Here is a 25,035-nt window from a genome sequence, read left to right on the forward strand (position 1 = left end):
GCCAACACAGGGCACAAGGCAGGAACAAATCCCGGGCAGGGTGCCAACCCACCGCAGGACACACACAAACACACCCACACACCATGCATACACTAGGGCCAATTTAGAATCGCCAATCCACCTAACCAGCATGTCTTTGGACTGTGGGAGGAAACCGGAGCGCCCGGAGGAAACCCACGCAGACACGGGGAGAACATGCAAACTCCACGCAGGGAGGACCCGGGAAGTGAACCCGGGTCCCCAGGTCTTCCAACTGCGAGGCAGCAGTGCTACCCACTGCGCCACCGTGCCGCCCGCGAAGCTAATCGTACCCCCAAAAGATACAGACGCCCCTAGGAGACATAGACAGGCTACCTTCACATTTCTCCTTTCCCTTATGGCCAGCTCTGTCGCGTAATCTGCCTCTCGCGTGGTGCTCCGCCTTCTCAAAAAGCCTGTACGGGCTTCTCTCAGTTTGTTAAACTGATTGCTTGCATCTCCTTATCCCTCTCTCAGACATTCTCTCCTCCTGGGGAAACTGCCATCTCTGAATTGTCATGGAGGAGCACGTTTAAACTTTTGAAAAGGGACAAATGTTTGTTTGCAGTGTTTTGAATAAAGTTCCTTTCTTTTCTACAACCTCCCGTGTCTCTGTGCAAATCTGTGACCCAAGCGTGACAGTATCTTGGACTTCCAGGGGCCTCATGTGTAACGCCGTGCGTAGAGCTCACACTATAAACATGGCGTAAGCACAAAAGCGGGAATGTGCGTACGCACAGAAAAACCCAGATGCAGGAATCTGTACGTACGCAAACTTCCACGTTCTTCCGCTACATAAATCCCGATCAGCGTGAAAAGCAACGCACGCGCCTTCTGTCCCGCCCCAACTCCTCCCAGAATTACGTCACTTTGAATATGCAAATCAATATGAATAGCCTTCTGTGAAAAGACAATGGGAAAAGCACGGGGGAAAATATAAGAATTTCAGCGAATACCAAGTGGAGGCAAAGGAAAAACGTACTATTTGTTGGTTTAAACAGTGGTATAATCAACAAAAGAAAGTTGATCGAGTGACATAGTGTCGGAGAAACTCGAAAGCTCAAGTTCACAAAGTCGCACAGTGCCCGAAATAACTAAGAAGTCACATATCAAAGTCGCAGTGAAAAGGCAAGTCGTAGTCTACCGTCTGAGTGTCATATGAAAGCTTATTGGGGTACAGACAGAAAAAAAATAGGCACACAGTGGGAAAAAAGCACAAAATGTCAACTTTAATCTCGAAATTTCCACCTTAATCACGTAGTTTATTTTGCCATTAAAGCAGAACATCATAAACTTCATCTTAAAATCATTTAATTTACTAGTTTCTCAAATCCCATTGTAACTAAGTAGCACGTTAAATGCTTTGTTTTGTATTCTGTGTGTTCCTCTATGTGCTCTATGTGTGTGTGAATCACTACGTGCTTCCGTTCTTTCTCTTTCTCCGACAGGACACAGAATCCATTACATTCGTGATATTGCATCCCTCCGAATAATTAAAATACTGAGATGTATACGTGATATCTTTTTCATGATGATAGGAATGAAAGCATGTTATTAAACATGGGAACACGGTGGTGCAGTGCTTGTTCATATCTCACGCTAGAGACTTGCTGCGCCATGTGCGACCTTCGATGAAATAATTTATCACAGCAGTACTGTCTCTTTCAAACGTACTAACCTCCAATTCCTGTCTGTAAGCTTACAACGCAGATTCTTCAAAACGTTTAAGGAACATTGAAATATCTTCGTAGTACATGTTTAATTATTGTATCCGTCTATCCTTCCAGTGTCACGCCAGCACCAGCAAGAATACAACACAATGCAGGAACAATCCCTGAACTAGCTAGCGCTGCGGCACAGTGTCCTCACATGTTTAATTATTAACAATACAGATTATTTAAATGAAGTTAGTTTTATCTGCATAATATAATCAACATATTTTGCTGCATTTCATCTTAAAAATGATATCGTCCTCATATGTAAATATGCGCTTTATAAAGTGGCGCAGGTTGTGCAATATTATAACTGTGGTGTAAGTTTATAGTGAGGTAATTGTACTTATAAGTACAAACAGTTCTACAAGGAGCACTTGATGGACTGATTGAGTGCGTTTAGAGTTCTTCGGATGAAACGTTTTCTAAACCGCGAAGTCCGTACAGGAATGTCTCTGAAACGTTTTGCCGTGGCTGAGGCAGCGTCTGCTTCATGCTGTATACCGATAATTCTCTTTCTGATCAGCTGCTGCTGTGATTCCCCACTCAGATACAGTGATATAAATACTCCGAGTGGTGCAGTGAGAGTAATATGGAAAAAGATGATCCGCTGTGGCAACCCTTAACAGGAGCAGCTGAAAGAAGAAGATGCAGTGAGCGTAACAACGCTAAAGCAGTTATGGTATTTGGAATACTATGGCTATTTCCTGGACCATTATATTGCTGCAGGTTATTTACAATCAGATGCATTACACTAGTAAACAATATGCAGTTAGTTTCAGTGTATTTATAAAGCCGCGTCAAGAATGTGGATCTAAGAAAGAAAGGGTGTCCACGCAGGAACAGTAGCACTGCTTTGACGCTGGGTGCCGCCAGTCTGCAAAACCGAGTGGAGAAATTGCGTACGCCAGGGTATGAGTTACCGTGGAAATGTGCATGGCTTTATGCCATGTTTAGGTTTTATACATCGCGATTTGAGCGTGGAAACGTTTGTATGCAACACTTCTGTGCGTACGCACCGTTTATACATGAGGCCCCTGGAAATGTTGACGGTAATATGATCATTTTGTCTACATGAACGTTGTTATTTTCAGCGTTTGCTTGCAGTGTGTCTGATAGTTCCACGTGCAGATCTTGTTGATGTAACCTGAGATAGTTGAGATGCGCGCCCTCTGTTTTAACATATGCATCTACGACGTACTGTTGGAATAGTTTGCCGCTGGAGTGCAAAATACTAAATGTATTCCTCATTGCTAATCTGTACGCGTAAAATTGGCATTGAGTAAGCCTTATTTGCTTGGTGGTTCTTTTATCGGGAACATGTTATAAATCTTTGTGCCAGCCAATGTCTCCATAAGGGAATAAAAGTGGGTAAACCATAGGATCGCAATTCATATTAAGCGTGGAAATCTGTTTACAGGAGTTGCCTATGGGAAAGATGCAAATGTCCCTTTTCGGCAGGCGTTTCTCCATCTTCTCCGACGAAAATCGCTGCAACATCAGTGTAACATGTTGGGGCATTGTATCGTCGTAAATTCTGCCCAGGGTTTTCCTTGAAAACCATTTGTGCAGATGCTGTTGGATTGGACTGAGCGATTTCATGCGTGTGTTTGTATGATTTAGCAAAGGGGTTGATTGTTCTGAGCATGGAATCTAGCTGGAGAAGTACATTTTCGCTGCATGCAGAGTTTGCTTTACAGTAATCCCTCCTCCATCGCGGGGGTTGCGTTCCAGAGCCACCCGCGAAATAAGAAAATCCGCGAAGTAGAAACCATATGTTTATATGGTTATTTTTATACATTTTAAGTCCTTATAAACTCTCCCACATGGTTTATAAATATTCCCCGTACAGTTATACAGCATAAACCCTTTATATTCTCTTAGTTATTAGGTAAGATTTGTTGAAATTATGTATGTAAACACAGTTTATATACTACTCACAAACATAGCAATTGTTAGCATCTTCCGTTGGCGCTTCGGCATGGCCCCAGAAGCAGTAGCAGGAGAAGATCACTTTGTAGACATAACGAAGAGCTTGACTACAGTACGCACAAAGAAAAACGTTGATGCTGAATGAGTGAGATGAGATGAGATGCCAGCTTTAAGCCAAATCGAATTCTGCGCTCCCTGTCGCTGAGCCAGTCAGCACCCAGGAGCTTAACCGCGTGCTCTGATTGGGTAGCTTCTCAGCCATCTGCCAATAGCGTCCCTTGTTTGATTTCAAATGCGTCCCTTGTTTGAACTCAAATGGGCAAATCAACTGAGGAAGCACACGTACTGTAGACTGCAGACATCCGCGAAGCAGTAAAAAATCCGCGATATATATTCACACATGCTTACATTTAAAATCCACGATGGAGTGAAGCCACGAAAGACGAAGCGCGATATAGCGAGGGATCACTGTATTTTGTAAGCGTACTTCAGTAGCTTGCGCTGTTTCAAAAACATTCAACTGTCCATATCTTGGAGAGGTAGAAGTGTTAGCGTATAGTGGAGAGAGTTGGTGATAAATTTGCCCGTGTATTTTAAAACAGTATGGTCCGTGGCCAGGAGTTTGAGTTATCTGTGCACCCATGGAAGCAAACACTAGAGAAGAGTTGTATTCTCGAATGTGTTCACGATAATTTTTAGCTTCTGGAGTTTGCTGTGTAAGAAGCTGTTGTAAAGACACAGGTGACTCCCGCAAGGGTGGTAAAGTCACTTTACTGTTGTGGCAGCACCTCGAGTACTTGTTGGATGTATTACGCTCAGCAGGCTAGTACAGTGCACGACATGGAAGACGACGAATAGGAATCGAGAAATGCCGTGTCGGCTGCGTGTGGGCGGGACAGGTTTTGAAGTGGAAGCAGGACGATCCAGTGGCACCTCGGTTGACGAACGTCTCGGTACACGTACAGATCGGTTTACGACCAAAAAGTTCGCCAAACTTTTGCCTCAGTTCACGACCACACACTCGGTATACAAACAAGCCAATTTCCCTTTCGGTTTGTACGTGTTCAGTCTCTCCCTGTGCAGCGAGTGAGCAAGACAGAGAGAGCGTGACACACACACACACACACAGGAGTGCGCAAGAGAGAGGTACACACACACAGGAGTGCGCAAGAGAGAGGCACGCATGCAAGAGGTGTGCACACACACACACGAGCACGTCCAAGAGAGAGAGGCGCGTGCGAGAGAGGCACACACACACACACACACACACACAGAGGAGCGCACTAGAGAGAGACACAGACACACAGGTGCTCCAGGAGAGAGAGAGGAAGGACTGGACGCGTAAGGTAGAGAAGGCTTGTTTTTGTTTTCACTTCTATTTACAGTGATCGGTTCGTAGCCTGCATTGTTGCAATGTTACTTTTCTTGGTGGTTTATTAAATTACGGATTTTTCAAATGTTCATTTTTTTCCCTGTGCTTAAAACTCATTAAAAAAAAAAAAAGTGTTTTTAGCCAGCGGTTGGCAGCGCTATAGGACAAATTATTGCAGTGTTAGTTTTCTCTGTTATTCAATGTTTTTACATTTAGTTTACTATTACGCTGTTCATTCTATGGTTTAATTAACTATATTTGTGCTTAAAAACTAAAAAAAATATATATTTACATACAGTTCGTACGGTCTGGAACAGATTCATTGTATTTACATACAATTCTATGGGAGAAATTGCTTCGGTTCACGACCAAATCGGTTTACGACCAGAGTTTTGGAACGAATTATGGTCGTGAACCGAGGTTCCACTGTATATATAAGTGACTGTGCGGGGCGAGAGATGCCACTCTTCGTAGACATGTTCACATAATCGTGTGCCCGTGGATGGATGACATTCGACGGCTTAATTGGTTGGTGTGAGGGTGCCGAATACAAAAGAGAATTTCTGGCCGGGGGTTATTTGGTAAAACTTTGTTTTGAGTTTGCCGAGCACTGCGGCTTGTGCCCTGATTATTGTAAATATTTTTTCTTCTTATGTAAATATTTCTGGATTAGCTTTTGTGGAGGTATTTATTGGGTTGTGGTTAATGGTACACTGTTTATTTTTGTATATACACTTTTTCTATATTTTGAATATTCTTGTTTTTAGGTAAACCCTTTATTGTACACTGTTTAGAGGAGCCGCTTCCTGACTTGGATTACTGCGGAGGAAGGCGGCTTTATTTTTGATTTTTGTGTATATATGGATTTTCATTAATTTGTGTGCATTTTTCTTTTTCATTTGAGACTTTCAGTCAGCACTGTAAAAACTGTAAATAGTCATCATTTTTGGGCTCCGTTTTATAACTGTTTTGTGTGTCCTTTGCTGTATTGGGCTGCATATTGATATATTTATATTTTCCGAAGGACGTTATTTTTGTTTTTCTATAGGTGCAACCCTATAAGTAAAACCCAACCCTATTGTGTCTGTGTGTCCCTGTCTTACGCCATCATTCTGGTCACGCTCATATTAGACACCTAGAGTGTAGGCCGGTGTCCCCCAATTCTCACCAGATGGGGTGTCACGGCCTTGCCTGTGTGATTTTTTTTTTTTTTGTTGTTTTTTTCTTCTCACTTTCTATAGATGCTTGGGTCTATCTATCTATCTATCTATCTATCTATCTATCTATCTATCTATCTATCTATCTATCTATCTATCTATCTATCTATCTATCTATCTATCTATCTATCTATCTATCTAGTGGAATGGCAAACCTAAATGAGCTTGTTATGATTGTGGATATGAATTCAGGTGCCCAATGATGGCTTACAGTTGGTGCCCTGCACAGTTTCCTGCTTGTGTTTGCATTGTACTGAGGCCAAGTTTGCCAGGTCCTTAAAAATGCATAGCCCAAGGACAGCTTAAAAAAATCTGCAAATGTGCCCCAAAAATGGACCAATACCTGAGGCAGATAAAATGCCACCCTGAAAAGTGGGGGTGGCGTCCGATCAAGAGGGTTAGGTGCACACCATAAAAGCCCTGGGGATCCCGTCATGAGATGAATGATAGAAAGGGTGTATAGCATCACACAATTGTTCTCCCTGGGAGATTTTACAATCATTAAGAACATATATACATGCAAATGGCAGCGGGAAGAGTGCCAGACGGATGACAAATATGGTAAAGATGAAGTGAAGGTGGGTTGAAAAATAGCCCAAAATAAGTTGCTTTTTTTAAAAAAAAATTTAGCCCAAAAAACCACAACCCACAAAAGATCTAATAAACCCCTCAACCCAGGCAGATGACGATCTTTAAATAGCCCACTTGGGCAAGAAAACAGCGGACCTGGTGTGAGAGAAAATTTAACTGCTTGCAAGCTACAAAGGGTTAAAAGCTGGCAAAGCAGGTTATTAATAGAGGTGTCTGTCAGAAGACAGGGTGCAGTAAGCTGGCCCAGGACAATTTCCTTTTTTTTTAGGACTGCATCTGTTAGACACAGGAAAGGTGACCTTTCCTTCTTTAGAGTCCATCTGACATGTACACAAAACAGAAACCGTTGGCCGATTTGCACAACATAAGATGAGATGCTTAGATAAACGATATTATGCTTAAGGGGAAAGATATTAAAAGCTGATCGAAAAAGGAGAACTTTGTTCTTCCGCTTTGCAACGCATGAATCCTATATACTCGTCTGTGACTGGATAAAAGCTGATCGATTGAACTACATCCCGACTTCCTCGGAGATCTCCACCCACACTGACAACGCTGAAAGGGAGTTGCAAAGACATGCAAGTTTGGTGGAATGGCATTGGTGAATTGACCTAAGTGTGTGTGATTGTGCTTTCACCCAGTGATGAACTGGTGCCGTGTCCAGTTGTTGTAACTGCCTTGCGCTCGAAGATTGCTGGCATAGACACCCGCTGCTAAGCAATTCTGTCTTGGATATGTGAGTTAAAATGGATGAGTCAAAGTTTACTGGAACAGCTTATTTTGGAATAAAAAAGGGATAGTTCTACATTGTTCACATTAAGTTGTCATAGGCATTCAATGGGTCTCCTTTAAATGATAGGAATCCATTAATTAAATCTGGCAGCCTTCTTTATGGCACTTTTACTTTTAAACTCTATTATCATCCAACCTTGTAATGGCGGTACAATGAAGGATGTCATAGGAGTTCAGGTCAGGGCAGTTAGAAATGTACTTCTGCAGTAGGGCAGTTCACAGTTCAACAAATTAAAGCCCTTTGAAACATATAATGGGAACAAGGGGTTTAAAATCTGTTACAACAGTCAAACATAATGATTGGCTGACCAGGTAGAAAGGTGACTGGGCTGCAATTTCATGATTTTTAATCATTTATCAGGTGTGGGATATGGCCGGCCTGTCACCCTGGCCAACACCCCCAGGCCACCAGATGGAGCTGTCCCTGCTGCATGGAAGTGCCCCGAATACCAGCAGGGAATCATGGACAATGGAGTTTTCCTTTACAGCCCTGCTGGATATCACAGGGGCCAACAGATGACGCTGCAGGGAGGCCCAGAGAGTTGTTTGTGTCCTATAACCCGGAAGTTCGTCGTAGGCAAGTTCCGGGTTGAAGAAAAGGACTTTTTATCTGACCCGGAAGTGATAAGAAATCACATGGACTGTAGGATGGGAAACACTTCCGGGTCAGGGAATATAAAAGGACTATAGGAAATCCCAGACGTCGAGCTGAGCTGGGTGGAAGGAGGGCAATGCGTCTGAGAGTGGAGGATTGTGTATTGGTTATTGTTTAATTAGATAGATAGATAGATACTTTATTAATCCCAAAATTCACAATTATTGATTATTACTGAGTATTGTGGAGAGGAGGGGGCTTAGTGCACTTATTTATAATAATAAATATTATATTTGGACTTTTACCTGGTGTCTGACATCTAGTCTGAGGGTTCAAGGGGTCACGGAGACCTTAATCTATCACACAGGCAAAGGTCTTTGTCTAATCTAGCAGCAAAGATCAAAGGTGTCTATTATCGATGACACGTGTCACCCTAAGCTAACAAACCCTTTATATCCCCTGCTTATTTTTTTCCTTTGTGGTCGAAATGTAACATCTTATTAAAGGAAGAAACGTCCTCTAACAGGACAATGCAGTAATCAGGCAGGAGAAAAGCTGTTCATGGTGTCTTTTAATGACTCCTCGGCAAAATGCTTTGGAGGGAGAATACATCAAAAAGCAGTCTGTTACAGCCTGGCTAGAATGATCAGAGAAACAAAGACTAGAGGTTCATTTTATAAACTACGGAATTTACATGCCATGTCAATCAATGCAGACATTTTACTCTGGTTGGTTCTTTGGTTTACATCCAAATGATTTATCTTAATACATAATTAGCCAGTCTCCTCACTCACTCACTCATGTCCGTCTGAAGCCGAATGCGCAGTCGCCTTCCGCGCAGCTGCCCGAAAAACCTTACGAGACCGACATCGCGGCAGGCGACGGATTTACGGCCGCAAAAATTCAAAGAGAAAGGCGACTTCGATTAAAGCTCTAGAGGCCTGAAAGGCGATTTCGACTACAGCTCGAGGCCTAATTACGCATTCATTCAATACACCTATATCAGGTTTGTGGTGCTTATACTTATTATATATTATACTATTCCACTCGTGCCTGTTTCATCTTACGTTGTCGAAACGGGCTCTTTGTCTAGTATAAAGTAAAACTCCGTTATATTAGATTCTGGTTCTTCTTATACCTTTTGAGATGCGCCACCACCCTTGAGATTTCTGTGTATGTAACAACTGTCCATTCTCGTTGTTTACAGGACATCTGCTGATTTCTTAGTCATCCATCAGTACATTTTGTATATTGCATCAACCTTTCTTCCGGTACATTCTTTATGTACTTGGCCATCTCAGTATTTTTCCTAAACCAATTCTTATATTTCAGTGTACATTTTGTTGTTCACTTGACCTTTATCTCGTTTCCGACATTTATTAACCCTTTATGCTATTTCTTTAAGATGAATGCCATGTTACCCTAAAATAATTCTTCCACACCTTTCACATACCGCGTATTCCAGCAAGTTAAGTTGCACTTTCACCTGCACCTTTCTGACATGCATCTGTGTCTTAACACCATCTTGAGGCCTTACTTGAGTAAATTTTCCTCCACATATTTCATAACACACTTCTGAGACTCCAGCAACATTGTTTATTTAATCGTAGCAGTGAATACTGCTAACCCACCACTTTACGAGATGCTCTTCTTCCAGCGTGTTGTGCTGTCACTCCACTCCCAGTGTTGTTTTACTCCTGACAATTTGATGTGAAGAATGAGGAGCCGCTGTCAGACTGCTATGAACCGAAGGCGGAGTGGCGGCTCTGAGGCTAGGGATCTGCACTGGCAATCGGAAGGTTGACGGTTCGAATCCCGTAAATGACAATAGGGAGTCTGCTCTGTTGGGCCCTTGAGCAAGGCCCTTAACCTGGAATTGCTGAGTGCTTTGAGTTGTGAGAAAAGTGCTATATAAATGCAAAGAATTATTATTGACTTGACAAACTTTAACTGAGAGGCTTTTGTAAAATGAAAATGTTTTTAGACCTGAATGATTCAAGTTTTGATGGAATTAAATCCTGTTCTTTCCACAGATAAAAAGAAAAAGTTGCCATTTAATATAACATTTAGATGGATATAAAAGAGGAGATGTGTGCGGCTGACATAAATATCATGGAACAAAGGACTATAAATGTTAAGGAGGAGGACTGTGAGTGGGAGTATGTCCACCCTAAACAGGAGAGTCTGGGCATTAAAGATGAGGACTGTGAACTGGGGTCAGTGGACATTAAAGAAGAGGCTGAAGAGACGTCTGTCAGCAGTGCGACTGACATCCATACAAATGTGGAGAGTGTCAAGGAAGACGACCTTCATTATGGACATCAAGATGATGCAGTGACCGCGTTAGCCTCTAGTGAAAGCACACACTCTTCATCTCCAGAGTCCTCTGTTAATGTGAAGTCTGAATCATTGCAGTCTGACACAGAAGAGAGTGAAGAAACTTCATCTGTTAGAACTCGGAAAGATCAGCCGCTGCTTACAAAGAAGTCCAGAAAAAGTAAGTGAAAAATAAAAAGATGTTTTAAGGTTAAGGGTTATCCTCCTGAAGTGGCAGTCTTGAATTTTTTAAGGGAAACCTAGAAATACAGTGAAACTGATGAGTGTTATTGTGTGTTTGATGTAGTGTGAAAGTTCCTTTGTGATGTTGTAAGTTTTTAGCAGTTTGCTCTTCTTCGTTTAAAGTTAGAATGTTACTCAAACACTCTAAGCCTGGAGTCCCGAATGAGGCACATTGCCTGCAGTGTGAGGTAATGTGGCGCATTTCCACGAAGGAGATCTGCCTCATTGTTGGAGACCCGAGTGGCTGGACCAGGCCAAGGGGTCGCCCACGTAACACTTGGCTGCTGCAGATAAGAGGATCATTTCCAAAGGGTGAGACTGGACCCCGTGTCTGCCTGGGGGGTGGCCAACCGGGATCCCAAGCTGTTTCATCGCGTGGTGGGTGCGGCAACACGCTGTACCAGTGCACGCTCCCCAACTTGACTTGACTTGACTTAAGCCTGCCTTTGATAAAGAGTGCTACACGAACGCGCAGTTACAAGGACATTAGTGAATCCTTTGGGATTCCCTGGATTTCTGTGTTAGTTCTCCCTAATATTGTGGTCTGATGTTCACTTCAGTCCCAAAAACAGATAAACATATTCATCTGAAACATAAAACAAACAACTGGACTACTACTTCTTCTCAGTCCTGCACACTTTGTTTAAACATTCACAGTCTAGTCTGTGATCCCCGTCTTTATTAACTGGTTGACCCTCCTTCAGCAGCAATCACCTCCAGCAGACATATCCTGTAGCTGCTGGTCAGCTTTCTATTTTAGCCCATTCATCCTTTCCAAAGGACTTTGATTGTCCAATCCAGAGCTGCAGTTTCCTTCTGATTACACCATCCTGTTGTTCATTTCCTTTTTTGTTTTGTAACATGTGTTTTATTATTTAGTATTCATTTAAGCTTATAAGTAAGAAAGGGCTGCAAGGCAAGTAACAATAGAATCAATATGGTATGGTGTATATACTTAATCAGGTTTCAATTTCTGAGTCGTCTATATCTCCATTTGTAAGATACGTACTTGTCCTCCAGACATTTTTTTACCATCTTTTACATCATATATTTACTCATACTGAATGTTAAAGCCTTATAATTATATTTTAATGTTGCCTTCTCCTATTGTAAAAATGCTCTCAGATGGGAGTATGTTTTCACTGCAGTGGCACAGGCTCTCTGTGTAAATAAAATAATAAAATAGTTCCTTGAAAATAATTTTTTTTTGTTTTTTTTTTTCCTGAACAGTTGGCGCAGCGAGGGGCTCACACGTGACTACTCCAGAGCATTCGAAGGGAGGACAGTTGACCAAAAGAAATAAAAAAGAAGGTAAGCTGAAAATGACTCGTTTTTATATTTGAATTCTTCAACACCCGATGTGAGTACTCTGGACCACCGCTGACCATTCCTTTAAAAGTGTGGTGAGGATTTGTTGTATTCTTGTACTCTTTATTGTGGAATTGTGTCACAGTTACCCAGCCATACCTGCATCTCTCTGATATAAGTAAAAAAAAAAATACGTAAGTGGCACAAATAATTAGCAAAAACTAACAGAGGAAGGAAAAGAATGAAGGTGCAATGAATTTGCATTGGTGATTTGAAGGATTATTTGACAGAAATAAATGGAATTATTTGAATGAAAGAGTAAAGGAGGATCAGGTTTGAATGTTAGAAAAATCCTAGACGAGGACAGGCCATTTAGCCCAACAAACTTCTCCAGTCCTATCCACTTAATTCTTCCAAAATAACATCAAGTCGAGTTTTGAAAGTCCCTAAAGTCTTACTATCTACAACACTACTTGGTCTCTTATTCCACGTGTCTGTGGTTCTTTGTGTAAAGAAAAACTTCCTCATATTTGTGTGAAATTTCCCCTTAACAAGTTTCCAACTGTGTCCCCGCGTTCTTGATGGACTCATTTTAAAGTCACCGTCTCGATCCACTGGACTAATTTGCTTCATAATTTTAAACACTTCAGTCAGGTCTTCTCTTAATCTTCTTTTGCTTAAACTGTAAAGGCTCGGCTCTTTTAATTTTTCCTCATAATTCATCCCCTGTAGCCCTGAATCAGCCTAGTCGCTCTTCCCTGGACCTTTTCTAGTGCTGCTATGTCCTTTTTGTAGCCTGGAGACCAAAACTGCATCCAGTACTCCAGATGAGGCCTCACCAGTGTGGTATAAAGCTTGAGCAGAACTTCCTGTGACTTGTACTCCACACATCAAGGCGCTATATAACCTGACAGTCTGTTAGCCTTCTTAATGGCTTCTGAACACTGTCTGGAAGTCGATAGCTTTCAGTTCACTGTGACTCCTAAATCCTTCTCATAAGGTGTACTTAGAATTTTCTGACCGCTCACACTTTTACTTCCTATGTGTAATTCTTTACATTTACTGACATTCATCTGCCACAAATCTTCCCAAGCCTGTATGCTGTCCAAGTCCTTCTGTAATGATATAACGGATTCCAAATTATCTGCTAATCCACCTATCTTGGTATCATCTGCAAACTTAACCAGCTTATTACTTATATTCCTATCTCAATCATTTATATATATTTAAAATAGCAGCGGCCCTAGCACTGACCCCTGCTGGTCACCACTCTTAACATCGGCCAGTTCTGATGAGGTTCTTCGCACCATCACTCTGCTTCCTGTGTCTGAGCCAATTCTGCACCCATCTACAAACATCACCCTGAACTCTCACTTCTTTTAATTTGTTGCCCAGCCTCTCATGTGGCACCTTATCAAATGCTTAATGAAAGTCCAGATAAATAATCTCATCTGCTCCACTGTGATCGTATCCTTTTGTTGTCTCCTCATAGAATTCCAGCCTGTTGGTAAAACACAACGTCCCTCTCCTGAGCCCATGCTGACTGTTCCTAATAACTCCTGTCCTTGCCAGGTGTTGCTCAGTCTTACCCTTAATAATTCCTTCCATTAATTTTCCTGTGATGCACATTAAGCTTACTGGCCTATAGTTGCTTGGATCTGCCCTGTCACCCTTTTTATATAACAAGATGATATTTGCCGTTTTCCTGTCCTCATGAATCTCTCCAGTGCGCAGTGACTTCCTAAAAATGTGTCAAAGGTTTATATCTGTACTCGCTAGCCTGCTTTAGATCTTGAGGGTAAATATTATCAGGTCCTGGTAATTTGTTTGATTTCAGCCTACTTAATCTGAACAGCACTTTTTCCTCTACAATTTCCAAATCACTCAGAACCTCAAGCCAAGTTAAAAAGTTTAATTATCAAGCACATTTAAGGCCATGGAAGTGGTTTCCAAAGTGCTGTACATGAAAGTAGAAAAATGCAAAAATTAAAAAATTTTATAAATATCAAACCGTAAATAAAAAAAAAATAAACAATTGACAAATAATAATTTGTAACACAGTGAGAAGTCGAGCAAAATTATGCCTTTTATAAGCTAACTAAAAAGATTACAATATGCAAGCTTTCAAGGCCACTCAGGCCCCTTCTTCAGGCAAGATGTAATTTGTAACACATAAAAGCACATCATGAGCAAATAAAAGCCAGGGAGAGAAAGTATGTTTTCAGCAAGGATTTAAAAATTGACCGCATTGGAGCTGATCCTATCTGAAGTGGTTGGCTGTTCCAGAGCCGAGGAGCAGTCACCGTAAAAGCATGATCGCGTCATTCCTTTCACCTTGATCATTGTAAGATCAGTAGAAACTGGTCAGACGATCTCCGGGATCGAGAAGGGGCATAAGACTCAACGAGGTCAGAAAGATATGGGAACATTTAAAAGTATGCAATAAAAATTAAAAATCGATTCTAAGATTAGTGGGAAGCCAATGAAGTGAAGCTAAAATCGGAGTTATGTTTTCACACTTACTTGACCCTATTAAGAACCTCATAGCAGAGTTTTGGACCAACTGCAGGCGTGTGAGAAGAATTTGACTGACACCACTGTACACTGAATTAGTGTAGTCAAGGCAGAATGAAAGAAGAGCATGAACAACATTTTCCAAATCCGCAAAGTAATAATTCTTTGCATTTATATAGCGCTTTTCTCACTACTCAAAGCGCTTAGCAATTGCTGGTTAAGGGCCTTGCTCAAAGACCCAACAGAATAGAGTAAAGAAAAGGCTTTATTTTTGAAATGATTCTTAACTGGAAACAGTCAGTTTCTTATGACAGAGTTTATCTGCTTATCCCGTTTTAGTCTACTGTCGAGGATAACACATTTAGTAGTCCCTTTTACCGCTGGGAGGTTATCCACTTCCTCACATGTTAAGACCTCAGAAAAGCATCTGCTATGTCATTAACTGAAATAAATGGAAGAAATACAGGATGGCGCACAAAAAAACGAACCAACTCCAACATCGATGTACGTTTCTTAGCCCATACACGAAACGAGCAACGGGGCCCAATTCTTTTTTCAGTTTGCAACTGACCCAGTCTTACACCACTTCTTCACCATTTCGTGAATACTGCTCTTTGCTGGTAGGTTTATGCCAGGAAACGTCTGTGTGAAAATGTCCCGCGTTTTCTTAAAAGAACCGGTAGACACATATGCCTCCACTATTCCAATCCTCTGTTGCAGAGAATACATCTTCTGGATCTCCTTTCGCACGTCTGTACCCTCCAGCTCACAGCTTCCTTACTAATGCACCGTTGGGGCTGCTGACCCCGTCGCGACAACAAGGCTCCTCAATCGTGACGGCACCCGCTTATATAATAACTTGAGCCAGCCAGTCGGAGATGGTTCTGTTTTCATGTGCCACCCTATCATGTGTGGTGAAAAGAGAAAGAATAGTATTGAGAAAATGAAAAGGAGAGAAGAATTATGGAAAAAAAGCAGGCAGGCATTGCAGAGCTTCTAAAAAAAAAAATTAATACGGAGATCTCGGAAAAGAAAAAACTGTAATGATAGCTCAAGTTTATCCATGTGAGGACTCAGATGATGATTAGCCTCTGTCTCCATATGACCCCTCTGACTTAGACGTGGAGAACTCAACTCCTGCAGCTCGGCTATCCAGTGCTTGCAAAAAAGATGCTGAGAGGGGGAGATAAAAGGAAAGGGAATGCCGATCCTTGTTGTTGGGTCGTCTCGTGTGGATGGTATTAAAAAAAAATAAATTAAAAATTAAGAAAAAGGTGGAGGTTTCATTCCTCCACCTGCATGGAAAACAAGGAAACAAGGGATGAAAAGGCAGGAGTTTCAAGTTCTCCACCCTGGGTACCCTGTTTAAGATGCCATCTAAGACAAGTCACTCCTCAACTGGTGTTTGAGTCCTCAATTTTAAAACAGGGGGGTTCAGCCTTGCCCTGGAGTTCGATTGTAAGCATGCTGGAATCGATGATGAAGGTTCAATTTCCCTTAGAGCAGGGTTCCGCAATCTATAGCACGTGGAACGATTTTCAATGGCACTCTGATTGAATTGAAATATTGTAAAAAATTCTATTTTAATTACAGCACACGCGTTTGCGCCTTCACCTACGTCTTCCGTATGCGACTTGCATGTAAATGGAAACCATGTGTTCAGTGCAGGCCGTGGTACATTAAAACAAACCTCTTGTTATTATTAAGTAATATCTTTTGGCTGCTCCCGTTAGTGGTTGTGACAGCGGATCATCTTGTTCCCTTTCTTCCTGTCCTCTACATCTTGCTCTTTCATTTATTATTAAGTAATATGCTGCCCTATAATGACTCATAAAAGACCAAAAGTTGATGTTTGCTATTTTCAAGACTCTTGGATGAATGAATATGGATTTGTACAACAAAAGGATTGTGTTGTGTGTGTGCGTCGAGTACAAAGACATTCTCAAACTACACATCACTCCACGTTTAAAAACTCTAATGAGAAAAGTGAAGCTATAAAAAGGGCTGTTTCCGGCTTTAAAAAACAAACTACCGTCATCCCTGACCTATCACGGGGTTTACGTTCCAGAGCCCCCAGCGATAGGTGAAAATCCACGAAGTAGCGACCTTATATTTATTTTATTATCTTAATAATACATAATTCGTCTGCCTCCTCACTCACTCATGTCCGTCCGAAGCCGAATGTGCAGTCGCCTTCTGCGCCGCTGCCCGAAAAACCTTACGAGACCGACATCCAACCCCAACATCGCGGCAGGCGGTGGATTTACGGTCGCAAAAATTCATAGAGAAAGGCGACTCCGATTAAAGCACTAGAGGCCTGAAAGGCGATTTCGACTACAGCTTGAGGCCTAATTACGCATTCTGATTCAATTCCGCATTCATTCAATACACCTATATCAGGTTTGTGGTGCTTATACTCATTACTATTCCATATTGTACTGGAACATTCATCATTCAATATTATACTATAGGCCTGGAAAATTCATCAACTAACAGTACAAGCCTGTACAGTAAAGAGTAAAGCAGACTACAATCATTACAAAACAACTTCTTTGTTACTTATCATTTGTTCTTCATACACTGCTCACACAAACTCGTGCCCGTTTCATCTTACGTTGTCGAAACAGGCTCTTTGTCTAGTTTATATATATTTTAAGGCTTTATAAACCCTTTCCACACTCTTATAAATCTTACCACCTTATTACGTCCACTTACAACTCGTTTTGTGCCCTGGTTAAAGGACACTGCAGCCGTAGATCTTATATTCTTTTCCTCCTTTTTAAATAAAACATATCCAAACCTTTTACCTTTTTGGCAGTCATTAGCATCTTCTGTTGGCACTTGGGCACGGCCCCTGAAGCAGGAGCAGATCGATTTAGAGCCATAACGAAGGGCTTGACTATGCACAAAGATAAACACAAAAGAGCACAAAAGTTAACTCTTTACAGAGCGAAACACGTTGATGCTGAATGAGCGAGACGAGACTTCCTGGTTAACGCAGCGGAATTCAATTCGGCGCTCTGTTGCTGAGCCAGTCAGCACACAGGAACTTAACTGCGTGCTCTGATTGGGTAGCTTCTCAGCCATCCGCCAATAGCGTCCCTTGTATGAAATCAACTAGGCAAACCAACTGAGGAAGCATGTACCAGAAGTAAAAAGACCCATTGTCTGCAGAAACCCATGTTATATATTTAGATATGCTTACATATACAGTAAAATCCACGATAGAGTGAAGCTGCAAACGTCGAAGCACATAGTGAGGGATTACTGTACTTATGTTAGTCAAATAATTGGAACCAAAACTAAAGCCACCAAATGTAGTTATACAATTGCTTTGCATTAACTGATTTAATCATTCTTGATTATTAATCATATTAGAATTCTTAATCATTTTTTCTTATTCAAACTATGTATTTTGTATTGAAAAAACTTGTAATTTATAATTTGTAATACAATTTTTTTATAAATGTGTTGAAAATGAAAATTTGATGAAACATTCTTTTCACATATGATCCTATGTATTTTAAAAATACTGAATGACCAATAAGATAAGATCCAGTTATAATGGGCTTCAAAAATATGCCCATTTTAACCGGACCAATTTTGATACTATACAGTGCATCCAGAAAGTATTCACAGCGCATCACTTTTTCCACATTTTGTTATGTCACAGCCTTATTCCAAAATGGATTAAATTAATTTTTTTTCCTGAGAATTCTACACACAACACCCCATAATGACAACGTGAAAAATGGTTACTTGAGATTTTTGCAAATTTATTAAAAATAAAAAAACTGAGAAAGCACATGTACATAAGTATTCACAGCCTTTGTTTGCCATGAAGCTCAAAATTGAGCTCAGGTACATCCTGTTTCCCCTGATCATCCTTGAGATGTTTCTGCAGCTTCATTGGAGTCCACCTGTGGTAAATTCAGTTGATTGGACATGATTTGGAAAGGCACACACCTGTCTATATAAGGTCCCACAGTTGACAGTTCATGTCAGAGCACAAACCAAGCATGAAGTCAAAGGAATTGTCTGTAGACCTCCGAGACAGGATTGTCTCGAGGCACAAATCTGGGGAAGGTTACAGAAACATTTCTGCTGCTTTGAAGGTCCCAATGAACACAGTGGCCTCCATCATCCGTAAGTGGAAGAAGTTCGAAACCACCAGGACTCTTCCTAGAGCTGGCTGGCCATCTAAACTGAGCGATCGGGGGAGAACGGCCTTAGTCAGGGAGGTGACCAAGAACCCGATGGTCACTCTATCAGAGCTCCAGAGGTCCTCTGTGGAGAGAGGAGAACCTTCCAGAAGGACAACCATCTCTGCAGCAATCCACCAATCAGGCCTGTATGGTAGAGTGGCCAAACGGAAGCCACTCCTTAGTAAAAGGCACATGGCAGCCCGCCTGGAGTTTGCCAAAAGGCACCTGAAGGACTCTCAGACCATGAGAAAGAAAATTCTCTGGTCTGATGAGACAAAGATTGAACTCTTTGGTGTGAATGCCAGGCGTCATGTTTGGAGGAAACCAGGCACCGCTCATCACCAGGCCAATACTATCCCTACAGTGAAGCATGGTGGTGGCAGCATCATGCTGTGGGGATGTTTTTCAGCGGCAGGGACTGGGAGACTAGTCAGGATAAAGGGAAAGATGACTGCAGCAATGTACAGAGACATCCTGGATGAAAACCTGCTCCAGAGCGCTCTTGACCTCAGACTGGGGCGAAGGTTCATCTTTTAGCAGGACAACAACCTTAAGCACACAGCCAAGATATCAAAGGAGTGGCTTCAGGACAACTCTGTGAATGTCCTTGAGTGGCCCAGCCAGAGCTCAGACTTGAATCTGATTGAACATCTCTGGAGAGATCTTAACATGGCTGTGCACCGACGCTTCCCATCCAACCTGATGGAGCTTGAGAGGTGCTGCAAAGAGGAATGGGCAAAACTGGCCAAGGATAGGTGTGCCAAGCTTGTGGCATCATATTCAAAAAGACTTCAGGCTGTAATTGCTGCCAAAGGTGCATCGACAAAGTATTGAGCAAAGGCTGTGAAAACTTATGTACATGGGATTTTATTTTTAACAAATTTGCAAAAACCTCAAGTAAACTTTTTTCACGTTGTCATTATGGGGTGTTGTGTGTAGAATTATGTTGGCACGTGGAATAACATTGTAACATAGGTTCAGCACAACATCACTGAAAGGCTGCCAACCCCCTGCGAGTGTTCAAGTTAGTCAAAAGATTTTAGTCCCTTCAATAGAAACTTAGAGAATCCACGGTTTGATAAAACCTTAACAGCATCAAATTGAGTGTTGTTACCTAATCCTGAAGAGAATGAACATGATTATGAACTGCTAATATAAGTAGCTGCCAGTATAAGAGACTGGAAAATGTAATACTGTACTGAGCTGAAGGAACTGACTGGACCAGTCCACGTCCTTGTGATAACACGGCTATATCTTTGCATGAGTTGAGCAAATTGTTTTATCATGTAATCGTCTATTTTCTGATATGTATCAATTACTTGTGAATGTTCTTGCCACTTAAGACTGCAGTAAAGTACAGAAAATGTTTTGGTCTATCACACCCGAACTAGGAATTTATTTTTTACTTTCTTCCTTTTTCAGCTGCTCCCGTTAGTGGTTGCCAAGCGGATCATCTTCTTCCATATCTTTCTGTCGTCTGCATCTTGTTCTGTTACACTGATCACCTTGCATGTCCTCTCTCAGCACATCCATAAACCTCCTCTTAGGTCTTCCTCTTTTCCTCTTCCCTGGCAGCTCTATCCTTAACATCCTTCTCCCAATATACTCAGCATCTCTCCTCTGCACATGTCCAAACCAACGCAATCTCTCCTCTCTGGCTTTGTCTCCCAAACATCCAACCTGAGCAGACCCTCTAATGTCCTCATTTTTAATCCTATCCATCCTCGTCACACCCAATGCAAATCTTAGCATCTTTAGCTCTACCACCTCCAGCTCTGTCTCCTGCTTTCTGGTCAGTGCCAGCGTCTCCAACCCATATAACACAGCTGGTCTCACTACCATCCTGTAGACCTTCCCTTTCACTCTTGCTGATACCCGTCTGTCACAAATTACTCCTGACACTCTTCTCCACCCACTCCACCTTGCCTACACTCTCTTTTTCACCTCTCTTCCACAATCCCCATTACTCTGTACTGTTGATCCCAAGTATTTAAACTCATCCACCTTCACCAGCTCTACTCCCTGCATCCTCACCATTCCACTGACCTCCCTCTCATTCACACACATGTATTCTGTCTTGTTCCTACTGACCTTCATTCCTCTCCTCTCTAGAGCAGATCTCAACCTCTCCAGGGTCTCCTGAACCTGCTCCCTACTCTCGCTACAGATCACAATGTCCTCAGCAAACATCATAGTCCAAAGGGACTCCTGTCTAATCTTGTCTGTCAACCTGTCCATCACCATTTCAAATAAGAAAGGGCTCAGAGCCGATCCCTGATGTAATCCCACCTTCACCTTGAATGTATCCGTCACTCCTACCGCAGACCTCACCACTGTCACACTTCCCTTGTACATATCCTGTACAACTCTTACATACTTCTCTGCCACTCCCGACTTCCTCATACAATACCACAACTCCTCTCAAGGCACCCTGTCATATGCTTTCTCCAGGTCCACAAAGACACAATGTAACTCCTTCTGGCCTTCTCAATGCTTCTCCATCAACATCCTCAGAGTAAACATTGCATCTGTGGTGCTCTTTCTTGGCATGAAACCATACTGCTGCTCACTAATAATCACCTCACTTCTTAATCGAGCTTCCACTACTCTTTCCCATAACTCCAGGCTGTGGCTCAGCAATTTTATCCCCCTGTAGTTACTGCAGTCCTGCACATCCCCCTTATTCTTAAATATCAGCACCAGTACACTTCTTCTCCACTCCTCCAGCATCCTCTCACTTTCCAAGATTCCATTAAACAATCTGGTTAAAGACTCCACTGCCATCTCTCCTAAACAACAACCACCTTTATTTCTATAGCACATTTTCATACACATTATGCAGCTCAAAGTGCTTTACATGATGAAGAAAGAGAAAAAGGTCAAAATAAATAAAAATTAGAAAAAGGGAACATTAATTAACATAGAAAAAAAAAATAAGGTCCGATGGCCAGGGAGGACAGAAAAAACAAAAAAACTCCAGATGGCTGGAGAAAAAAAAATAAAGCCACGAGACCACCTAGCCCCCTTTAGGCATTCTACCTCACATAAGTGACCTCAATCAGTCTTAATGGTATTCAGGGTTCTCATTGAAGAACTTGATGACGACGGTCATGTGGACTTCTGGACTTTCATCCATCAATGTAGGGACATCATGGGGCTTTGATCAGGTGGTGGTGGCGCAGATCGCCACCACAGAAAACCGGAAAAAAAAAACGAAGAGAAAGTAGGGGTCAGTACGGATTTTGGAGCCACCATGAATAATCATGATAATTAATTGAATATACAGAGCATCAGGATTTAACTAAGATGAAGTTATGAGAAGGCCATGTTAAAGTAATGTGTTTTCAGCAGTTTTTTAAAGTGCTCCACTGTATCAGCCTGGCGAATTCCTATTGGCAGGCTATTCCAGATTTTAGGAGCATAACAGCAGAAGGCCTCCTCACCACTTCTTTTAAGTATAGCTCTTGGAATTCTAAGCAGACACTCATTTGAGGTTACGATTTGGAGTGTAAGGTGTAAGACATAAAATGGAGCAGGTTATTTAAGGCTTTGTAAACCATAAGCAGTATTTTAAAGTCAATTCTAAATGGCACAGGTAACCAGTGTAGTGACATCAAAACTGGATTGATGTGCTCGGATTTTCTTTTCCTAGTTAAGATTCTAGCAGCTGCATTCTGCACTCGTTGCAATCGATTGAGGTCTTTTTTGGGTGGTCCTGAGAGGAGAGCGTTACAGTAATCTAGTCGACTGAAAACAAAAGCGTGGATTAATTTCTCAGCATCTTGCAATGTTATAAGGGGTCTAACTTTTGCTATATTTCTTAAGTGGAAAAATGTTGTCCTAGTAATCTGATTAATATGTGATTTAAAATTCAGGTCAGAGTCAACAGTTACCCCTAAATTCTTTACCTCCGTTTTGACTTTTAATCCTAATGCATCCAGTTTATTTCTAATAACCTCATTATATCCTTTATTGCCAATCACTAAAATTTCTGTTTTCTCTTTATTTAATTTGAGAAAATTACTATTCATCCATTCAGAAACACAAGTAACATCTCCATGCTTCCACAGGTACAGTGCTATGTAAAAGTTTCAGGACCCCTGATAAAAATCACTATCACTTAACACTAGAATTACCAGAGCCAACGAAAAAACTCGTAAATCTGGCCCACCTTAAATCCCTTCACACCTCTCCGTCAGCATCTTTTGTCTTGTAAATATGTTGATAAGCTCAAGCAGCAAGCAGCCTGCTATTCCATCCCCCCCACCACCTTAGAATGGGCAAGAAGTTCTCCCAGTTCCTGGGAGTGAGCTACCCAGAATTGTCAGGGGAAATAATTTGATGTGTGTGTTGTGTCTACAACAATCTTTGTAAACACATCGTTAAACGTTTTTCATGTTTTAGTAATAAATAACACAATATAGACATGATCTGTATAATGTGTGAAGGCTGATGCCCAAATATCAAATAAACACTTTCACAAAAGGTGCAAGTACAATATGACAGCTTCCGTGGTGCACGACTTATAATCCGGAGGTCGTGAGTTCGAAACCAGCTCCCCAGCAAATTTACTATTTAGAGTAGTGAGCTGCTCTTATCGTTAATAGTACACAATAAAAACATACATTTGATTTGTGTCTGTAACAGCCGCTGTAAATTTATAGCACTTGTAAAAGTTGACGTTTGTTTTCACTTTTATTCTCTCAGTCATGATCATGATACAACACCCACCCCATGTCCCAGATCTGACGCAGTTACTTTTTATCTGAAACTGGGAATAACTGTAGGTGTGAGTGGAGTTTTGAGACGATGGAACTGGAAATCCTCAGATCTGGAGGGATAAAAGCTGACACACAAACGCTGGTGAATCGGCCTTATTCATATCTCACCGTCACTTGAATTTTTTTTATTCAGTTTTACTGAGTGTTCCTGCTCACGCTGAATTAGTACGCACCTTATGGTCCATGATGTCAAAGCTACACTGACAAAAAACAGAGACATAGGTATATATGATATTTGGAATAACTCATTTTATGACCTGTATAGTACATTTCGGAAAACATTGTGGTATTGATGCAGCGTTATTCATATTCATTCGCACGCCTTTTTGTGCTTGTAATCAGTGACCACGTCTTTATTTTTCGATCTTGCCCATGCAGTCTCCACTTTTTGCTGTATGGTGCTGTTTCTTTTGTACTCCTGGATATGCAGAGGAAGGAATAGTACAGAGAGGTCAGTTCAGTGCTATATGCTACCATCAGATTCAAATGTTAACAGTTCCAACACCCAAGGACCGTCCTTTCTATGTTTAGGGCACGAGTACCTGTTGCAGTGTACACACTTCTCTCTGTGCTGTGTTACTATTACACTGAAGAGGCTGGGGAAGCGGCGGTCTTGGAACAGAAGCTTGGCGATGTTGCATCCTCTTTTGTTTTATCCATCGCTTTTTCTTTTAAGAAGCGATGACGAAGCTCCTCTGCAACGTGAGCCATGAACACTCTTCTTTTCTCAGTGGCCCCCGTGCATGCCTTATACGGTACATGTGCGTTCATTGCAGCCGAGTCAAGCGTGTTATAGCACAAGCAACCGGCCACGTGCGTGCTTCTGCTCACACTGAATAAGCTCTTTCCTTCTGGTACACGATGTCGGCAAGCACCGGGCAATGTCTTTACTTCCCTTGCTAATCCGTTGCACTTCCTGATTCACTATCTCGCCATCATCCAACATTTTCTCTCTCTCATTCTCTTCATTCATCAGCCTCTCAAAGTACTCTTTCCATCTGCTCAACACACTCTCCTCACTGTATGCTTCCTTCTTTATCTTTTATCATCTTAACCTGCTGCTCATCTTTCCCAGCTCAGCCAGTTACAGGTCCTTTTCCCCTTCCTTACTGTCCAATCTCTCATGCAACTCCTTGTACACCTTATCTTTTGCGTTTCCACCTCTCTCTTCACCTTACACCTCATCTCCTGTCTCTCTGATTATCCCACTTCTTCTTCTTCGCCAACCTCTTCCTCTGTATACTCACCTGTACTTCCCAATTCCATCACCAGATTTCTTTGTCCTCCTTCCTCTGTCCAGATGTCACATCAAGCCCCTTTGTAGCCGTCTTCGTCACTGCTTCTGCTGTCAATGCCCACCTATCTGCCACCCTGTGCCTGTCTTACCTCGTCCCTGAACTCCATCTTAGTCTTCCTTTTCCAACTTCAACCATTTGATC

General features: G+C 41.8%; 1 protein-coding gene across 1 annotated transcript in view; it reads left to right on the forward strand.

The window, feature by feature from the left end:
- LOC114668753 (gastrula zinc finger protein XlCGF57.1-like) overlaps nucleotides 1-25,035 on the forward strand; it is a 32,768-nt gene that overhangs the window by 1,636 nt on the left and 6,097 nt on the right. Inside the window, exons 2-3 of the mRNA XM_028824672.2 lie at nucleotides 10,263-10,726; nucleotides 12,019-12,099. Of these exons, the coding sequence (XP_028680505.1) occupies nucleotides 10,300-10,726; nucleotides 12,019-12,099 (508 nt within the window). The 5' untranslated portion in view covers nucleotides 10,263-10,299. The remainder of the gene's footprint in view (nucleotides 1-10,262; nucleotides 10,727-12,018; nucleotides 12,100-25,035) is intronic.

This window comes from Erpetoichthys calabaricus, chromosome 1 (genome assembly GCF_900747795.2).
Source record: "Erpetoichthys calabaricus chromosome 1, fErpCal1.3, whole genome shotgun sequence".
NCBI lineage: Eukaryota > Metazoa > Chordata > Cladistia > Polypteriformes > Polypteridae > Erpetoichthys > Erpetoichthys calabaricus.